The 21,890-nt window shown below is 36.7% G+C and overlaps 1 protein-coding gene across 1 annotated transcript in view; it reads left to right on the forward strand.

Moving 5' to 3' along the window:
- LOC123312563 (sodium-coupled monocarboxylate transporter 1-like) overlaps positions 1 to 21,890 on the forward strand; it is a 383,426-nt gene that overhangs the window by 308,551 nt on the left and 52,985 nt on the right. The window contains exon 8 of the mRNA XM_044897058.1: positions 10,955 to 11,225. Within this exon, the coding sequence (XP_044752993.1) occupies positions 10,955 to 11,225 (271 nt within the window). The remainder of the gene's footprint in view (positions 1 to 10,954; positions 11,226 to 21,890) is intronic.

The following is a 21,890-nucleotide window of genomic DNA, read 5'->3' on the forward strand; positions in this document are numbered from 1 at the left end:
ACGTAAATATAATTCTCGTGTGCCTTGGATGGATAGGGAGATCGATAGAGAGATGAAGTGTAGAGATGAATTGTATAGGTCCTTCAAGTACTGTACAGGAGGGCAAAGGAATGATGCATGGAATGCATTCAAGAGAAAAAGAAATGATGTGGTGAATATTTTGAAGAGGAAAAAGCGTGATTATTTTGTTAGAAAAATTGATAATTGTAGGGGCAATTCCAAAGAAATGTGGAGAACCTTAAAAAACTAATAAGCGTGAATGAAGTCGGGAGTGCAAATTCTATAAAGTTCAAGGATGGTAACGATGATATTGTTTTTAGAGAACCACAGATGATAGCTGAGCGTTTCAATGTGTTCTTTGTTCAGAGTGTTACTGACATTGTTGATGCTTTTGATCCTCATACTATTTGGTATAACAGTAACAACAATTTATATAAACCCTTTAGCAATTTTGAGATGATTGGTTTTGAACAATTAAAAAAGATCATGGGAACTATAAAAGGTAAATTTTCTATTCATGAAACACTGAATGGGAGGATGTTAAAAGAATTGTTTGAAGTTGTGGGTGATGCTATTCTAGCTTTGGTAAACACCTCATTGGAGAGGGGACAAGTACCGGACTTGTTGAAGATTAGTACTGTTATACCTATTCCTAAAGTTGTTGGAACGCTTAACGCATGTGAGTTCAGGCCAGTTAATACATTGCCAACTATTGAAAAAGTCCTCGAACGCACAGTATATGAACAATTGTTGAGACATGTTGAGTCGAATGAGATATTGATGAGTAATCAGTCGGGTTTCAGAAAAGGGTATTCTTGTGAAGCGGCTCTACAATTTATGATCACTAAAATTAAAGTTGAAATGGATTCTGATAAATATGTTGTGTGTGTTTTTTTGGATTTAAAACGGGCTTTCGAGACAATTGATAAACGAATATTAATGCGAAAATTACGACAATATGGAGTTAGTGGTGTGGTTTATGACTGGTTTGATAGCTATTTAAGAAATCGAAAGCAAAAAGTCAGGTTCAACGATGGGGTTTCAGAAGAATTGGATGTAGACTCTGGTGTTCCTCAGGGGAGTGTGCTGGGACCTCTTTTGTTCTTGTTGTATGTGAATGATGTTGATCTGTTTGTGCAGTGTGATTTGATAAACCTGTTCGCGGATGATAAAGTCATTGCTTGTTCAGATTGTAGTTTGGATGAAGCAGTTAGGAGGATGAATATTGCGTTGGAACAGATTGGAAGGTATCTTATGTTGAACAGGCTCAGGCTGAACACCAGTAAAACTAAAGTAATGATATTCACTAGTAGATCCAAGTGTGTCGTCTGGTTGCAAAACCGGTCATCTCCATAACAGAAAATTTTTCAGGAGAGACGATTTTTTGTCAAAGCTAGGGAATTGGAGATAGGATCCAAATCTCTTGTTATTAATGTGTCACTAGGATAGTAGGTTTTAGAGCACCATAAGAGAACCTGGGGGAAGGTGCTGGGAGGGGAAAATTCAAAATTATAGTTAGGATTTGGCTGGTTTTGCAACCCACTTTGGAGTTGGCCGGTTTTGCAACAAACTAAAGCTTAAAATATCTATAAAATTTACATCAAATAGCGGGGTTTTAGCCAAGAAAAATCATTCACAATGTTTCTGTGTAACTGAACTTTATTTCAGGTTGAGTAAACTTATAAAAAAAATATATAATTATATATATATATAACATAGTTGAAACGAAACTTTACACTCTAAAGTGGGGCTAAATCGTCATCTTCTGGCTTGACTTGCAGGAAGTGTATCAACGAATTTCTCCATTATTACACGTTTCAACACAACTTTCAGTGAGCAACAATAACATGAAAACAAACTAAGCTATCGTAAGACGTGGTATGGGAAGTGGGAAAATTAGCGCCACCTGCCTACCTGTTGAATTTGGAGATGACCGGTTTTGAAAAACACAGACGAGTGGATGTGGCCGCTTTTGCAGCACATTGGAGTTTTCTAACCCCCAAAACGCACGGAGTTGACCGGCTTTGTAATGGTTTCTCATTGCCAATGGGTGGAAATATTAGTAAAGGACTTAGTAAAATAAACAGAAATTTTCTCCGAAAATTGAGGAGTTGGCCGGTTTTGCAACCAGACGACACAAGTATAATCTTGTTGATGTTGATGGTGTGAATTTGGGAATAGACGGGCAGAGACTGGATGTGGTTGAGCATGTGAAATATTTGGGTTTCCATCTTGATAATACCATGTCCTTTGAAAAGCACTTCGATTTTGTTCACGGAAAGATTTCAAAGAAACTTGGTTTCTTTACAAGATTGGCGGCTGATTTGACCCCTACTTCTAAAATATTGGTATACAATACCATAATACAGCCACATTTTGATTATTGTTCGACCATTATGTTTTTGTTTAATGATGGCAAATTAGAGAAACTACAAAAACTACAGAATAGGGGAATGCGTGTCATTCTGGGAGTAAACAGACGTACACCCATTTTGTCAATGTTGGATGCTCTGCAGTGGCTTTCAGTGAGGCAGAGATTATATTATTTCACAATGATTTTTATACATAAAATTTTGATAGGTTCTGCTCCTGATTATTTCTGGACGTTTGTTGATTTTCCCGAAAACATGCACGAGTACCGGACTAGGACTGCTGGCAATTTTTATTTGAGTAGAGTGAATTATAGTAGAAGCATGAGATCTTTAATATATAAGGGTTTTCAGGAGTACAATGCTTTACCAACCAATATTAAGGAATGTTCCAATTTGAGAGATTTTAAGTGTGGAATTAAGAAGTATGCTAGGATTAAGAAATGAAGCTTTCAGCAGAGTATTTGTATTTTTAATCTATTTATTTATTGTTGTAGCGTGTTAGCAGTTTTAAAAATTTTATTTATTATGTATCTTCGTGTTTATATTAGGCTTTTCTAATTAATTAAATTATCTATCTATCTATCAAGTCGAAAAGTGACCGTCGCGGGGGAAAATTTGCTTTTATAGGCATATCCCCTCTCACAGTAAAAATCTGAAAATTCCAGAATGCGACAAGAATGAAAAACGTCGTCAGCTCCGGTTTATCGCATATCAACAGATGAAAAACGTCGAAATCTTCAGCGGCATGTAAGAAAAACAACGTGAAATACAGATAAGGGGTTTTTTACATTTACTCTGCCTATCGGAATGAACGTAAGGAATATTCGAGAATTAGAATATTTTCAAAGACGGAAATTTAAAACGAAAGAAATGCACTAAGATGAACTCCAATTTTCCTCAGAAAACTGGGGTTCATTACACTCTTTATTTCAACTAATCGGCCATCGGTTTTCTCTCCAGTGATAAATAAATAATTCCTTATGAACCATATGCAAAAACTTACCATGTTTTACATTCTTTTTTTTTAATGATAGATATCATTAATTACATCTGCCAAATTCCTCTTTATTCAGTAGCATTTTGTGTTTACTATTGATTTGGTGATAATTCGTATTAAGTTATAAAATCGATCACTATGCCTAATTTTACCAATGAAGATTATTTAAATCTCATTCTACTTCATGGAGAATGTAATAAAGTTGTAGATAGAACGATTCGACTGTTCATTGAGAGGTTTCCTGACCGACCCAGACCAACGAGAGATACCATTAACAGAACCATGACAAACTTGAGAAATGTCGGATCTTTCGTTAAGAAAACTATACACAGAGAAAAAAGTGTAGTAGAAGATGAGAACAACGAAATTACAGTTCTTGCATATTTTCGTGTGAATCCTCACATCCTACACATGTTTGCATTATTTAAAGAATGTTCTCCCTGAGGAGATAGATATTCTGACATATTGACTCAAATAATTGAGCCGGTAGTACAGAACCATAATGACTTATGGTATCAACAAGATGGCACGCCTCCACACAATTCACTCAATGTGTCAAATATCCTCTACAGGTTATTTGAAGATCGATGGTTGGCGAACAATGGTCCACATCTTTGGCCACCACGTTCTCCCGATTTAACTCCTTTAGACCATTATGTTTGGGTTAGGATAAAAAATATTGTCTACTCAACTCCCCTGACTGATAAAGAGGACCGCATAGAACGAGTCAGAAATGCGTTCAGGTTTGTTTAGATTTTTAGATTCATAGTTTTGAAACTCAATTTGGTTTTTAAACACTTTTGCAGATCTCTTCCTCCCGATGAAATAAGAAGAGCAACGCACGAAGCATTCCTGAGACGTATAAATAAATGTCTAGAAATTAACGGTCAAAACTTTGAGCATCTTCTCTAGTTATAACTGCGAGAGTTTGCCATGGTTCTCCTAATAGTAACTTGAAGTCGGTTTCAAGAAGGGGTGAAAAATCTACAGCATGGTTCAAATAACAGTTCCTGAAAATTTCATCTTTTTGGCGTGAAGGGAAAAGAAATAGCTGAAAATTCAAGACGAAGAACAGTTTTTTGTGAATAACTCAGAAAATATCCATTTTAGGGCAAGGTTGTGATGCATACACTCACATTATTTTTTAACGTAGATTCAATATCTGCCATAAAAAAATGGGGTTCTAAATTGAAAAAATTAATTTTTCACGATTTTGTCATCCCTAACTTTGAAAGCGATTTTTTCACCCCCTGTATCATGAATCACGATTTCGATTTTTAAAGTGGATACATCAATCTTACATCCTGCAAAATCCCAAAAATGAAAATTTTCCATCCAAAAACCTCGAAGTTATTCTTGTTTCAGCCGAGCTCTATTTTCGATTTTTTTTTTCGAATTTTCCCGCTCAGAGAGAATTTTCCAACCAAAACTGAAAAATGTTACATCAAAATAACTTGAAATTTTCTAAGGAATCTATTTCTGCAATAAAAAAATGGTGTTCTAATCTGAAAAACGGAAGTTGACGTAATTTCCGGAAAAACCGGAGGTGCTCATGCCTTGAAAATATTTTAGATTTCATCAGCATCGAGAAATACTTATAAGTGCTGAATTTCATGAAAATATGTTCAGTAGTTTCCCGTATAAATATGGGTGAGGTTCCTCGTGAAAGACTCTGTATACTGCTCAAGTTGTTAGTGTGCGCTCTATCATTCATCGTATTATTATCATTGATATAGCACATTTCCAAGGAGATGCGTTTGTTATAGTTACTTTCTTGGTCCAGGATCTCAATATTTTCATAATCCATTTGATGGTCTGTGGAGTTAACGTGTCTCGCTACTGCACAACGCTCAGGTCTCAATCTAGAATCGCTTCTGTTGTGACAGACTTTTCGTACTCTGGCCGCTCGTTACGGTTGCTCGGGCGCCAGTGGGGCAATCAGTCAAACCCCATGTCTCTCACAGAATCTCCAAAGAATTAGAGAGCTCGGGTAGACTTGAGTATCAGTGGAGACGGGTGTCGATGAAGACTAAGGCAGTAGCGTCTTTTAAGTGTCTGCTTTTCAACGGTCTTTAGACGTCAGAAAAGGTACTCTCCTAACTAAACTCTTAGATGAAACTGATTTAATAAATAGACTTTCACTGGCAAAATAATTGGCAACAAAAATTAATGTTCAACTATTTATTTCTATTGAAATAGACTTTATACAAAAAGAAAATATACAGGTACAATAAATCGTGGACGTCAACGGCTGGGTCTGGTCGGCGCAGGACGGCTGGCAAAATAACTCAGTACGGTCACACTTCAGGAAAATACGGTCGACAAAATAAATAAAATTCAGAAGCCACAATTGAATGAAGTTCGGAGGAATATGAACGGTTTCGGAAAAATAAACTGAATTAAGTCAAGTCACAAATGAACGAAATTCGGAAAAATATAAACTGTATCGGAAAAAAAAAAGGAATTAAGACAAGTCATCAGTTCAGCTGGAGTACGCCCTCTATCGCTATAGGTTTCCTTCGGTCTCTCAGTCTCTTTCTCTCTCTCGGTGACTTCAGACGGTTAACTGTCAATTCAAACTGTTGGAAATCGGGACAAAATGATAAAATATCCAAGTATCTGTAAGGGGGCTCAACGTCCTCCTGGAACCCAAATATCACCCTACGGTGACGGAAAGCAATTTATACAGCAGGGAATGCCTAGATTAAGTTACGGTTAATTCGGATTTTCAGCCAAGCAAAAAGTCTAGAGAGAATATCACTCTACAAGGGTGCAATAAAGCAGAAATAAATGTGACAAATTACTTGCCTTGGAGTTTATAATCTCGTAAGTTCGGAAAACTGTTTCTCGCGGTCGTCACTCACTCACCCCTCGATCTCAATTCATACTGATCTTGACCTTCAGCGCCGGAACTCGAAGAAGCAAGAAACTGTATATACTGCTCAAGATGTTAGTGTCCGATCTATCATTCATCGTATTATTTTCATTGATATAGCACATTTCCAAGAAGATGCGTTTGTTGTATTTACTTTCTTGGTCCAGGATCTCAACATTTTCATAATCCATTTGAGGGTCTGTGGAGTTAACGTGTCTCGCAAGTGCACAACGCTCAGGTCTCAATCTAGAATCGCTTCTGTGGAGTGTCATCCTCCTTCCCAAGGACTGTGAGGTTTGTCCAACATAGGTCAAAGGGCAGTGTCTACAGTTAACCTTGTAGACAATGTTTCGTCAGTTTGTTCTTATTTATTTTATCTTGAGATGTCTTGAAAAATTATCTGTTTGTTACTATGTTGTATTTCCCTTCAACACTTTTTCAAAAGTGTTGAAGTTCATAACTTGGAGCGACAACACTTTTGAAAAAGTGTTCTTTACTAAACAAAACGACAAAGTTCCTAAAAAATGGGAATCTTATCGATATACAACATCAATTGTCTACATTTTCAATAAAGTTATGTAGGAACAACTAGGCAACATCTTTGTGAGAGAATATCTGATCACAAATATTCGATTTAGCATCCCTCTGACAACAAAACGGCCCTAGTCTATCATCATCTCAGTACAGGACATATGTTCGATTTTAATCTCGATAATGTTGAAATTTTGCACACGGAGAAAAATTATATTAAAAGATCTTTTGCCGAAATGTTCTATATCAAGACGTATAACGCTGTAAATTATAGGACCGACAGTGATAATTTGAGCCAGATTTATTGTAATTTAATTTCTAAATATTAAATGATTTGTGGTGGGCCATCAAGATACAAAGGTGATGTAAACACAAGAAATTGGATTGTGACAGCTAGCCTCGTCGTTGGAACATGTTTGATTGATTGTTTATATTTAGAATTCTAGAAGTTTCCATCTAATCCAGTTTTTAGTGCCTGTGTGATGTCGAACTATTTGAATTACCAATATTATTGTAAAAGTATTTATTTCGGTAAGCTTTATTACGTGTAGTTTGTCGTATTTTGTTTTACAATGTCTTGTAATTTTTTTTAGCCTGAAGAAGAGATAAATCCCATCTCGAAACTGTCGCGATGTAAATAGTTTACAAATAGAAATTTTGCCAATTCACCATTTTTATGATTTCTATTACGAGTTCCTGGCAATCTTAGTACTAGAGTATCGTCATCACACTAGTCTTCACGCAGAAAACGAATCACTTCCAAGAAAATCTGGAAATCATTCAAATGGCCCATTGATGTTTTGCAGCAAGCAAATTCTGATGGAACCCAGGTTTCAGAATCTGCTTCCATTTCTTCGAGTAATATCATGAATTCATATCATATCAATCAGAAATCTGTTTCGCAGATTAGTCAAGTGCTGTTGGGCAGTGTTCAAGCTAGAATAAAATCCGCTTACGGTTCGATGATATTTGTTAGGACTGTGCTAGACTCCGGTTCTCAAATATCAGTAATATATCAAGAACTCGTCGAAATATTAGATTTGCCATCATACTTACAACAATTACAAATAAAATTCCTTCTTCTTCCATGCCACAAGAAGTCATTGAATATTTTTAACGTTTGAATTTAGACAATGAAACCTTTCATGTTTCTCAGCCTATCGATATTTTGTTAGGTGCGGATACTTATTCTCTTGTTTTCGATCGCGACGGTCGAATTTCATCTTCTAGATATCCAACGGCCGTGAACATTTTTTTCGGTTGGACAATTATAGAGGAATCTTTCTCTCTGAATAAATCAATTCTTTTCACTCAATCTGACACAATCAGTGATCAGTTACAAAGATATTGGTCACTGGAGGAAATTCCAGATGGTTTTGTCGATGAATACGTGTGAAATAGTCATTCGTTATTTATAATATGAGCGTTACAAGTGATGTTTTATTTTAATAAAATCACTTTAAACACAAATACCTGCCCTATTTTGATAATGAAATATGCGAATTTGGAATGACAAAACAAAATGCATTTTAATATTCAAATCGAAGATTAGAAAGATGGGAAACGATGCGGAAATTGCCCGAAACCAATGAAGAAGCAAGTTTAGGTTTTAGTGGGTCGCGATCTCAGGAGAGTGAGTGAGCGATGTGAGCCGCATCTGTGTGTCAAGCGTTTTAAGACGCTAGGACTAGTTAAAATATGAATTTGAGTGTCATTTGCAGAAACATATGAAATTGTGTAAAATTTCAGATGATAATTTTGCTCAAAGAGGTTTTGAATGTTTTGACAAAGAGATTTCACTCAGTTCATGAGTCTGTGTAAATGGTAGGGAGACCTATCTTTACTCCAAAGTAACGCTCATTGGTTTCCAGTTCGGAGTGCATCAATCAGATGGCAGATATATTGCATAGGCCAATCAGCTTGAAGAATGTATTCGGTTTTCGTTTTGACGTTTATGTCAATTGTCAATCGTATTTTATGTTTTTTTTTCAGGGAAAACCTTGCATATAAAACCTGTTTGTTTGATATTTTTGTGAAGAATACGAAAGCTTTTGAAGAATACAGTTTTTGTTATTCTGACTCGTACGTGTTGGGGGTCGCCTTTCAGCCTTCTTATTACCATATAGACACAAATATCCGGTTCTTCAGCCAAACAATGATCATCTCACTCGTCTGATCATCGATGATGCCCATCTTCGTCCTCTGCACGCTGGTGCTCTGGCTACTCACCCGTTCATTCGTCGACGATTCGGGATGTTGGACGGACGTAATGTGGTGCGTAATATTTTGCGCAAGTGCAACCAATGCTTTTCCTGCAGACCCGGTCCTCTAATTCAGCCAATGGGGAATTTTCCACTTGAGCGCCTACCCTCTGCTGCGACTTTTCTTATCACTGGCGTTGACTATGCCGGTCCATTTTATGTGATGAGTGCACGACTGCGCGGAGCCGTTAGAACCAAGGCATATCTAGTTGTCTTCCTCTGTTTCACTACCAAAGCGGTTTACCTAGAATTCGCATCTGAGCTGTCTACCCCAGGTTTACTTGCTGCTTATCGTCCACCGCGTGGCATGCCGAGGTCAACGGGACCTATTTCGTAGGTGCCTATCTAGTCCAACGATTTTAGCAGGACTTCTGGAAGCGTTGGCGTCAGGATTACTTGCATACTTACCATTTACTCCCATCCTTCCAGGTACTGTTGTTATCATACGAGATGACAATCTTCCTCCTCTGAAGTGTTCCATCGGCCGTATATCATCTGTCTTTCCAGGAGCTGTTTCCATAACTCGTGTATCTGATGTTACTTCCGCTTTTGGGACTATTCAGCGACCAGTTGTCAAATTGTGTCCTCTTCCAACTCAGTAGATAAAGCTACTGGCTTCTTCCGTCTGTTTAATTTCTCCATTTCATCAGCTGGGTATATGTATTATTATGTTGATATGTAATTCGCATTTTGGAGTTGACTTGTTATTCTTATACATGTCTTTACTGACATACAGGTTACACCTATATAAATTTTTTTTAATTGTGGTTCTGAAAATTCTGTAACTAATATGTTAAGGAATACTTGAAATATTTTGTATCGAATATTTGTTCATATTAATTTCTGATAAAAATTGTACAATTTCATCCGATTTTATTAATTAGAAAAAAAATGTATTGTGTAGAAATAACACATTTCACCATGCTCTGTTGTGTCCTATATGCAAAGCTTTAATATTTGTGTACAGAGTATTTTCAGAGGTGAATTATTTTTACCAGTTGTACCTGATCACGTACATCCTGATCACGAAACAAAGCCCTACTTTTTTTTTGTCGCTCAGGATGTTTTTTCTGGTTTAGACAAAGTCTATATTCGAATTCAGTAAAAGGAATAGAATTCGAATTTCGCGCACTTTTATTGTGAAATAGAATTCGAATTTCGCGCCCTTCAATTATGAAATAGACAAATGTTATTTAACTGTTTACACTACGATTTCAGCGCCATCTGATTGTCAATTGTGTGAAACACAGGCCAAAATTAAATCGGTTTTCAGTATAACGATATGGGGGAGTTTTCTATCTTCCTAACTCTATAATCTTTGACCGAAGCCGTGATCAGCTTCTACTTTTATTCGGTGGAAAAATGGCTAAATCTAAAATAATTCTTTTTTGCTACCGGAGTCAGAGCTCTGAAATAAAATAGATTTAACAGGCACTTTTTTCATTGAATCCAGTGGCGCAATTATATTTAACACAAAGTTTCATTATATGAAAATATAAATCAAGGTTATATTTTTCAGCAGTTCTGAAATGTCCATTTCTTTCTAATTTCAAAATTATGCAGAAACTAGCTACCTAACACCAAACACTTGAGCCAAATCTGCTCTGGGATCGCTTTCTAACTACATATCACATTAGGATTCAAATCCCACCAAAAATGTTCATTGTACCTATTGAAAAACCCCTGTACTACTAAAGGGTAGAAGCTCAATATGGTTTCATTCTTATTTGACCTCATCAGAGTAACACAACTCACAACTTGATGAATAAATATTTATCCCTCCTTTTTAATCACGTCTATTGATAGGGTCGGAAAAAATAATTTTAAATATTTATTGTATATTAATATAATATTGTTCCAATAATCGTTATCTTTAGTTCTTAATAGGCGAATTACAATAAAATTCTATTTTTTTCAGTTCTATGTCTACCGGGCTCAACTCTATGACCGGAGTGATATTCGAAGATCTTGTGAAACCAAGAATGAAACAGCCGCTGACAGAAAGTCAAGCAAGTTTTTTAATGAAGATCATTGTAGTTATAATCGGGAGTATTTGTGTGGCATTGGTATTTGTAGTGGAAAAAATGGGCGCTCTGATACAAGCTTCAGGAAGTTTGGGTGCAATTACAGCAGGACCACTTCTTGGGATCTTCACTTTGGGGATGTTCTTCCCATCTGCCAACTCAATGGTAATATCGAATGATTTTCCTTATTGATCTGATATCGAGAGTTCTGCGAAAATTTTGATGCTCAATTGAATTTTGATCTTGAAAATTGAATCTGCAATGAAATGTTTAATATGATAATTCACAATAATTACGTTTCCTAGCTATGTCTCAGACAAGGTATTTCAAATACTCAGGATTTGTTCAACAGGATGCATATCCGGATGTAGTACAGGGCTGAATTCCAACTTACATCTCTGATTCTCATATACCTATCGGATTTTCAAGATCTTGAGTCAGAGCTAGAAATACGATTTCGGAAAAGTTCCTTTCAAAGTTGCGGAAATATATTTCTCTAAAAGCGTCAAATTTAAAGAGAAAATTAAATTCTCTTATGTCACTTTACACCAAACGCGAACGATGAGATAACCACGGTAACGACATGCAAAATTACGTCTGTTTTTCTGTAGTCCATTCTAAAATAATTGACATCCCAGTAAGCCTTGAAAGTCCAGACGGAGCTTCATATCTAGTCACAAAAGCATTTGAATAATTTCTGTAGTTTCAATCACAGAACTGAAATAAAGGTAAAAATATAACCTACAAAAGTATTCGAATTGAAGGAATATTCAAATTCAGAGTATATTAATCTGCACTCAAAATTGATACAATTATGTTATCGATTTGAACGATTGAAATGTGAACATAAACAGCAGGGCAAAATCAAATAATCGTCGGTCGGTGCATAGATTCACATTCAATAGATCTATATATAACTGTTTATTTACAATATATATATATATATATATATATATACATATATATATATATATATATATATATATATATATATATATATATATATATATATATATATATATATATATATATATATATATATATATATATATATATATATATATATATATATATATATATATATATATATATATATATAATAATCCAGATAATGATCGCAAGTATGTAGTTTCCAAAAATTAAGGGATATCGATCAATAAACAGCAAGATATCTTTACTCTTTATTCATACAGCCAAGCTTTCGAGACTGATTCGTCTCTTCTTCGGGGCAACTGTAAACAATAACATCATTAAACATTAAACAAGGAACGGAAAAAAAACTTCAACTACTCACTGAATGCGAGGTTGATCTTTAAGTCAATTCTAACATTCAGTCTTATAACAAAAGGGCACAAATTCATCTATCAACAAAAATCTCATCCACGAAACGTCAAACTCTTTCTTTATCAATGTCTTTCAGTCCACATATAACCCTAAATATTCAGCGGACCATCGAATAATGTTCCACCGGAATATTCCAGAATATACGAATATATAGGACTTAAGTTCTGCGTGTCTGTTTTCTTATTAATTTTACTTTTTTTACTTTTTATATGAATCATTTCTAAAATACATCGTTTTTTATAATTTACATTCATGTCCAGAATTTTTACACCATCTAAATCAATATTATGTGAATATTTGTTAGCATGCACAGATAGAGTACACCTTGGATTGTTCGTTTTAATGTCACTTTTATGCAGGGACATTCGATTTTTTAGCCACTGCGAGGTTTGTCCTACATACGTTTCATGACAGTCTCCACACTCCACTTGGTACACTACATGAGATTTCAGGTTTTTTGGAATTGGGTCTTTCAGTTTCGAATACAAGTTTGACACTCCTTTTTTGCACTGCGACACTATCTTTATGTCCTTATGATCTTTAAAACACTTTTTTATTTTGTTCGTGAGATACGGAATGTTCACTAAGCTTCGGTATTTGATCTGTTCTCCTTCCTCTATGGTGTCCAGTTGTGGTTCGACTTTGATTTGGTCTTTCCGATGCAGAAAAAAGAAGTTTCTTCAACATTGTTCTGGGATATGAATTCTCAACTAACAGTTCATACAATTTCTTTATATTTTTTTCTTTGAACGATGGGTCACATATTTTTTCAATTCTTCTTTTTTGTTCTTTTATAAAATTTAGTTTTATATTTATTGGGTGATCTGATAGAAAGTGTATATATTTTCCTGCCGATGTTGTCTTCTTGTACCAGTCTAGTTTTATTTTATTTTCTACTCTACACACCCTGGTGTCTAGGAATGGAACTGAACATTCTTCATCCTCAGTTTCAGCTGTAAATTTTAAATGTTCGTTGAAACTATTAAAAACCTGTAACATCTCTTCGATTCCTGTTGAAGGTAGAGCTATTATAAGGTCATCTACAAATTTCTTTATGAATGCCAGTCTAAAAGTTAATTTTGGTATACAAGAATTCAGCACAAAGTCCATCACGTAAAGAGACAGAATTGGGCTGAGTCTAGAACCCATTATACAACCAAACAATTGCAGATAGAAGTTACCATCAAATATAAAGTAGCCTGATTCCAGGAGGAATGTGATTATTTCTTTAAAATATTCCTTTGGTATATTACAAACTTCTTCAATTCTGTTCTAATTAGATTCAATTGCTTCTAGTACCAGTTCTTTCGAAATGTTACCGAATAAATTAATCACATCTAGTGATATAACTACATAGTCAGATGGAATTTCAATATTATTAACTTTCATAGAGAAGTCGAAAGAATCTTTCACAAAATATGTGTTATTTTGGTCATATGCATCTGTTAGTATTTGTGCAATATATTTTGATAATTCACATGTAGGGCCCTGTACATCTGACACAATGGGTCTCATCGGAAAATTCTCCTTATGAATTTTGGGGTTTCCATACATTCTAGGACTTACCGAATTATAACATCTCATCGACTTAGCTTGTTCTTTGCTCAGTATATTACGGTTTTCTAGTGTGGTCACAATTTTATTAGATTTCCTTTGGATTGTTGGTGTTGGGTCTCTGGGTGCTTGCTTGATGTCGTCTGTGTTCACAATCGAGTACATTCTCTCCAGATAGTCTTGTTTGTCCATGAGAACAATTACAGAGCCTTTATCACTGTTTAGTACCAGAAGTTGACTATTGGATTTAAGAAAATTTTTTGTAGTCTTAAACAGCTTTTCTATGTGATTAGTATTGTTAATATTTCTGTGTAGGTAATTAGTTGTTATACTTGCTATTTTCGCTCTCAAAACATCCTTTTCTTCTTCTCCTACTATGTCTAAAATGTTTTCTATATCTGCTATTAGATGTTTTATGTTTATTTCTTTCCGGTTGATTGGTACATTAAATTTGGAACCCAATCCAAGAACGGTCTTCACCTCTTCAGATACCTCCATTTGGGATAAGTTCTTGAACCACTTTTCTTGAGTTCTATACTCCACTCTATGTACTCTCCTTTGTAGTGCTTGTATCTTCTTAAGGTTTGTAGTTTTGGACTTGTGAAAGATCTTGTTATATGTGATATTCTGGCGTCTAAAGAATTCCAGTAAAATATCCGGTGGTACTGACTGTCTCAACTCACCCTCTATGGCAGAGTTTCGTTTGCTTATATGTGACATTTTTAGGTGTGTGTGTTCAATTTCGAGAGAGAGCAGTCTACCAACCAGGTTTCTGTTGAATCCATTAATTTTTCTATTAAATTTACTTCCTGCGTAAAACTCAAACAAGTTTAGATCGTTTTTAACACCCGTTCCTATATGATTTGGTATCAATTCTAGTCTTTTACACTCTAGTAAAAATATTCTTCTGTTCAAAAGATTAGCCATTTTTCTATTGTTACTACTCCACCATATATATCCCACATTTTGACCGCCATTCATCCTTATTTCTCCACTCCTCTTCCTTGATTGCTCTGTCCCTCATTATCTCCCTAATGCCATCGTTCCATGAGATACTGGGTCTTCCTCTTTTTCTTCTGCTGTTGGGGACATATTTTAGCGCCCTTTTCGGCCATCTCTCGTCGTTCATTCTCTGTACATGCCCGAACCATATGAGTTGTCTACTTTCTATTCGGTCAGTGCTGCTGTATACTCTTCCTGTTCTTCTCCGTATCTCCTCATTTCGGATGTGTTGCATTCTCGACACTCGGCACGCTCTTCTCAAGAAATCCATCTCCACCGTGTCGATAGCTTTCCTATCGTTTTTCGTCAATTGCCAGCATTCTGCGCCGTACGTTAAAATGGGTTCTACTACGGCTTCATACAATCTTATTTTCGTGCCCGTGTGAATGGCTTTGGACCATAATACAGAATTAAGAGCTTGAGTTGCTCTTCTTCCCTGCTGAGCTCTGATATGGATATCTGTTTTTGTATTACCTTCCTCGGTTAGGACGCTTCCCAGGTACTTATTGTTTGTAGCTCTTTTTATTCCTCTAATTTGTAATTCTGGATCTTCCGCTTCATATTTTCCTCCTACTTTCAAATATTCAGTTTTCTGCATGTTCATTTTCAGCCCCCAATCTTTGTACTGTTCTATCAACTTCCTCAGCATGTAATCTGCGTCGTCCTCATCGTCCTTATCATTTATATCTACCCCCATAATTTCTATTTTTTTCCTCCACTCCCTCAGGGCTTCCTGAATATATATCTTGAATAGAGTAGGAGACATGCTACAACCCTGTTTTAAACCCTTATTAATTGGAAATGGTTCCGATCCAGTTGCTCCCATCTTGATTACACTCTTCGCATCTTTATATAGATTCCAGATTGCCCTGATATATACACTGTTGATCCCGGTTTTGTTCAGTACTTCAAACAGTTTCTTCAAAGGTACCGTGTCGTATCCTTTTTCCAGATCGATGAATACCTAGTGGGTAGTTAGGTTGTGGGCTTTACGTTTTTCTATGACCTGTTGTAAGACAAATGTATTATCTATACAAGATCCTTGATTGATTATCGTTAAAACGTGTAGACGTGTATTTTCTCTTCCGTTTCGTTATGCTTTTCAGCGCAATCAAGCGTCCCTTTTTCTGACTATGTATATTTGGGTGCGAACTTTGATATTCGAGGGTGTCCATTGATCGTATGTGGTTTTAATTGACTTTTGGACTTTTATTATAATTTGATAATTGTTGAAAATAAACAATTTCATATCGATATCGCGATACCGGGCGGAACAGCTGTTGTTCTCGCGTTCTTGTTCGCAACTTGTTGGTAGATAGGTGTTGCCACGTGTACCGAATCTTACCTGAATTATTCACCGAAACACGCCGGTGTTGCCACGAGTACTTAGAAGTATTGAAAATAAGGAAATCTTGAAGTCATGAATTCTACTCAATGTTACTGCTGCAAGAAGCACTATCAAGACCACTTGGTGCTTACATGTACTATATGCTGTCATAAGTTTGGACACAGCTGTATGGTTTGTCTTCCTCGGATGTAAGAGTTATTAACTCGAAGAAATCGATAAACTGGAATTGCAAGAACTGCGAAAATGTCGGAAGTGATGTAAATTCTTTGAAGGCGGTCATCGTTGCACTGCAGGAGCAATTAAAACAACTTAATGAATGTATGTGTTCAGTCAATTATGGATCAGGGTACCAAGACGTCTGTGTTGGATGGTAGCCAATTTGAGGAAGTTATTCGGGAGGTTGAGGATCGCATGGAAAGGAAAAATAATCTTGTGATCTATGGACTACCAGAACCACACAGTGGATTGACTCGGGAGGCTAGGCTGGCCGAGGAGAATGTGAATGTTATGAAATTGTTGAAGGCGATCAGCCCAGATTTCTCTGCTGATGGGCTCGACTTGCATCGTCTAGGGAAATTCAATCCTGCTTCCCCTAAAGCCCGTCCAATTAAGGTCAGGATGACTAATAGAGCACACGTAATCAGCTTTTTAAAGAAATCCAGACAGCTGAGGTCACATTCTGATTACTCTGGTATATCGCTTTCAATGGACAGGACACACCGACAGATGAGTTACTACGACGAGGTGAAGTCTGAGGTTGCTGCCCGCAAGGAAAGGGGTGAAAATGTGGAACTTCGTTTCGTTCGGGGTGTGCCGACGGTTAAGACTTTAAACTAATTCGGCCCAGTTGTAGTGATTCCTTTTCCTGTTACTACCAAAACGTTCGTGGTTTGAATTCGAAGACCCATCAGTTTCTGTGTGCGGTGACTAGTTGTGACTTTGACATTATTCTTCTTACTGAGACTTGGTTGCAGGATTCTGTTAGTGAGACTGAATTGTTTCCTTCGCATTATAATGTCTATAGGCAGGATCGTGATCTGTATGCTAGTGGATGTAGCACTGGTGGCGGAGTCATGTTAGCTGTTCATGATAGGTATCGGTTCGAGCGTATTGATCTGACAGCGTTGAAAGCTGTAGTTCCTTCTATTGATGTAGTGGGTTGTAAGGTTTTACTTCCAGGGCTATTCTGTAATTTTACTTTATATCCCACCAAGTATTGATAAGGATTCTTTTGAAATGTTTTTCGACTCTTTACAGTGTATAAATGCTCTCCTTGATGCAAAATTAATCATTATGGGCGATTTCAATACACCTCACTTTATTGATTCAGATTCTATGGACAGCAAAAATTTAATAATCAGGTCATTTTCCAACGTATTAGATTTGAAACAATTCAATACCATAATTAATGAAAATGGAAGGATGTTGGACTTACTACTATCCAACCTACAGTGTGATATTCGTAGTGATGATTTCACGGTAGTAAATGTTGATTCCCACCACCCGCCGATACACTTCTCATTCGGTAGGGAGGAACCGACTGAAGCCCCTTTGCAAGCCAATGTAGGTAGGAGCAATAAAGAATTTAATTTCAGGAAGGCTAACTTTCCTCTACTTTACCGCATGGTTTTCGAGGCTGATTGGGAGTCAATTCTGTTGGGCGTTGATCACCCGGACGTTGCGTGTGACAGGTTCTATTCTGCACTAAATGATATTTTTGAAAAATGTATCCCTCGAAAGTTATTTAAAAAGCGTCAGTTCCCATTATGGTTCACACCTGAGATAATCAATAATATATATTTGAAAGAAAGGGCACTTAAAAATTATAAAAAATTCAATACTGATTTCTATTACAGCAGATACAGAGCATTGCGCAATATTGTGAAATCAAAGATAGATGCAGCCCATCGTAATTTTCTGCGGGAATCGGAGCAGCGAATTCATGATGATCCGAGGAGCTTCTGGAAGTTTATACAGTCCAGGAGGGGTACCTCCAGGTTGCCACCGCAGATGCGGGATGGGTCGCGATGCTATGAAGGTCCGCAGGAGATTGTGAATGGCTTTGCCGAATATTTTAGTTCGGTATTTGGGACATCTGAAGCCATCGGAATTCAATCTGATGCCACCCATTCAGTAGCTTCCTGTGTAACTGTTGACAACATAACTGAGACCGATGTTATAAATGCCAGTAAAAAATTGAAATGTGGACAGACGGCGGGGCCGGATGGTATTCCTAGTTTTTTTGTGAGGGATACTATTGGGAGGCTGGCGAAAACATTGGCGGTACTGTACAATATGGTTCTAAATACTTCTGTGTATCCATCTTGCTGGAAGGTCGCTAAGATAATACCAATATTGAAGAATGGAGATAAAGCCATTATCAAGAATTATCGACCCATAGCCTTGTTGTCAAATTTCTCCAAAATCCTGGAAATAATCTTCCACGACAAAATATTTCCACAAATTAAGAACCAGATAAGTCAACAACAGCATGGCTTTATGCCTGGTAGATCATGTGTTACAAATCTGGCTACGCTTTCTCAATTTCTATTTGAAACTTTGTATGATTCCGGTCAGATCGATGTCGTCTACACGGATTTTCAGAAGGCCTTCGATATGGTGGATCACCAAATTTTGCTGAATAAGTTGGAAAACAGATATGGTTTCAGTGCGCGGTTGTCAGGTCTCCTTAGGTCTTATCTGTTGCATCGCAGGCAGTTTGTCTTCTTGGAGGGGTTTCGTTCTTCTGAGTATTTATCCAAATCTGGTGTGCCCCAGGGCTCTAATCTCGGCCCACTTCTGTTTTTGTTGTTCGTCGATGATTTGATTTCTGCGATTGATGTGATGAGGCTGCTATTTGCGGATGACTTCAAGCTCTTTCTCCGAGTGACTTGTATACAGGACTGTTTCAGATTGCAGAATGCTTTAGACAAATTATTGGAATGGTGTGAAAGTAATCGTCTTGAGTTGAATATTTCTAAGTGTAATATCGTTTCTTTTACAAGAAAGGTGGAACCCCTTTTGTTTGATTATTCTTTGGGAAATGTTAAGTTGTTAAGATTGAACGTTGTTCGGGACCTGGGAGTTCTGTTTGACGGTCAGATGTCATTTGTTTCTCACATAGATGATTTGCTGAGTGCTGCTTCTAGGTTGTATGGCTTCACAATTCGCAACGCAAATCATTTTCAGAATTCCAGAACACTTATTCTCCTATTTAACACCCTGTTGAGAACTAAACTCGAGTATGCCTCGTTCATTTGGCAGCCCATTTACGCCTGTCATACTCAGCGATTGGAGGCAATTCAACGCAGATTTTATAAATTCCTAGCATATAGGGAGGATGGCGTCTATCCACCTAGGGGTACTGTCCACGATGCTCTCTTGCAGAGGTTTGGTGCTGTCTCTCTGGCTGATCGACGGGGTTTGCAGGCAGTCATCTTTCTCTACAAACTTATTCATGGTAGTGTTGATTGTCCCTACTTACTGGAGAGGCTCAACTTCTATGTTCCAAGGCCCAACATGCGATCTAGGCCTGTGTTTTACTTGGTCTCTCGTAGGAATAATTGTATGATTCGAATGCCCATTCAGCATATGTGTAGCCTTATGAACAACCTTTGTGAGATGTGTGACATTTTCTTTGACAATTTGACCACTGTCAAGCAGAGCTATCTCAATTTTATAAAGTAATGATAATTTGTTTTTGAGTTTTCAATTAGCATTTGTTAATTTTTCTGTAATTGGGTTTTTTTACCTGTAGAAAAATAAAGCTGTTTATTTATTTATTTATTTATATCTCCCCATTCGAAAACCGCTTTGTTCTTCTATTTCTTGGAAGTTGTTTTCTAATCTCTTTTTGAGTATTCGACCGTACAACCTCCCCATCGCACTAATAACGGTTATGCCTCTGTAGTTCTGACATAACTTTTTGTCTCCCTTTTTGTATATAGAACTAATATACCCTAGGTTCCAGTCTTCGGGCACTTGATCTCCGTGTATGCATTTATTGAATAGTTCTTTTATTAGTTCGAGAAGTATTTCTGGTGCATTCTTTATCAGCTCTATGGGGATGTCTCCGGGTCCAGCGGCTTTCTTATTTTTCGATTCCTTTAGGGCTTTTTTTATTTCTGTTTTAGTTATGTTATGTACATGGTCGTCTAAATTTATGTTTATATCTTCCATTTGAAATTCCGTCCTATCTTCTGTTAATAACGTTTTATAATATTTTCTCCATGTTTCCATTCCTATTAGGTTTATTTTGCTACTTTCTTTTGTATTTTTCCTTAGGTTTTTTATTATTTTCCATGCCTCCGATACTCGTGTACCACCCATGAACCTACCCACTTCTTCGCATGTCTTTTGCCATCGTTCGTTTTTGCTCCTTTCAACTTGTCTTTTTGCTTTCCTATTTAGTTCAACATATATTTTTCTGTCTTCATCTTTTTTTGTACTCAACCAGTGATGATATGCTCTCTTTTTCCCTTTAACAACTTCCTCAACTTGCTTTGTCCACCATTCTGAGTTCCTTTGCAGTTTCCTTTTCCGGCCCAAAGCTTCTTCGGCTGCTTCGTGAATACATGTTTTTATTTCGTTATATAGTTCTCTCGCAGATTGTTCCTTTTGTACTTGTTGTAGTTTGGTGGCTAACCTTAATTTGTATAAGAACTGCGTCGATTCATCCCTAAAGCTGTCCAAGTTGTATTTTCTTTCGACTAGTGTGTCATTATTTCCTTCATCTTCTCCTCTACTTATTTTCCTTCTATAGTTTATTACTAGTCTCGTTACAACCAAGTGATTGTCAGAGCCACATTCCGATCCCCGGTATACCCTTACGTCTAAGTTATTTATTCTGGATCTTTGTTTCATAATTATGTAATCAATTATCGAGGAGAGTTTTCTAGTGGGTTGCGTCCATGTGAACTTGTGAATATTTTTATGAGCTAAGAAGCCATTCATAATCTTCAACGATAATCCATGGCACAGGTCTACCAGACGTTGTCCATTAGTATTTGTTATTTGTTCGCCGTATTTTCCCACTATTGTATCGTTATCCTTGCTCCCTGTACGCGCATTTAGATCTCCCATAATGACTACTTCATTATCTTCTTTGATGTTCATTAATGTGTCATTCAGTTTTTCATAGAAAACATCCTTACTTTGCACATCAGCATCTTCACTTGGGGCATATACTGCGAGGATCACTATGTAATGTCCTCTTATTTATAATTCTAATCTTAATATCTGCTCGTCTATTTCTTCCCATTTTTTGATATTTTTTCCAAGTTGTTTGTGTACTGCTATAGATACTCCTCTTTTAGCCCTAACATGTTTTGCTACCCCACTGTAGAAGTGGATGTAATCTCCTACTATTTCATTTCCTTTGCCTTTTTTCTTTGTCTCTGTTAGGGCACAGATATCCATTTTGTTTCTTTGTAGTTCTAGGAAGACTTCAGTGTGTTTTGTTCTCAAACCTTGTACGTTCCATGTACCGAATCGCAACGTCCGTTTTCCCTGCAATTGTCGTCGTCGTTTAATCCCATCCTGGTTCCGAGGCGAATTGTCGAAATTTTTAGCTACTATTTCTT

The sequence above is a fragment of the Coccinella septempunctata genome, chromosome 4, assembly GCF_907165205.1.
Source record: "Coccinella septempunctata chromosome 4, icCocSept1.1, whole genome shotgun sequence".
Lineage (NCBI taxonomy): Eukaryota > Metazoa > Arthropoda > Insecta > Coleoptera > Coccinellidae > Coccinella > Coccinella septempunctata.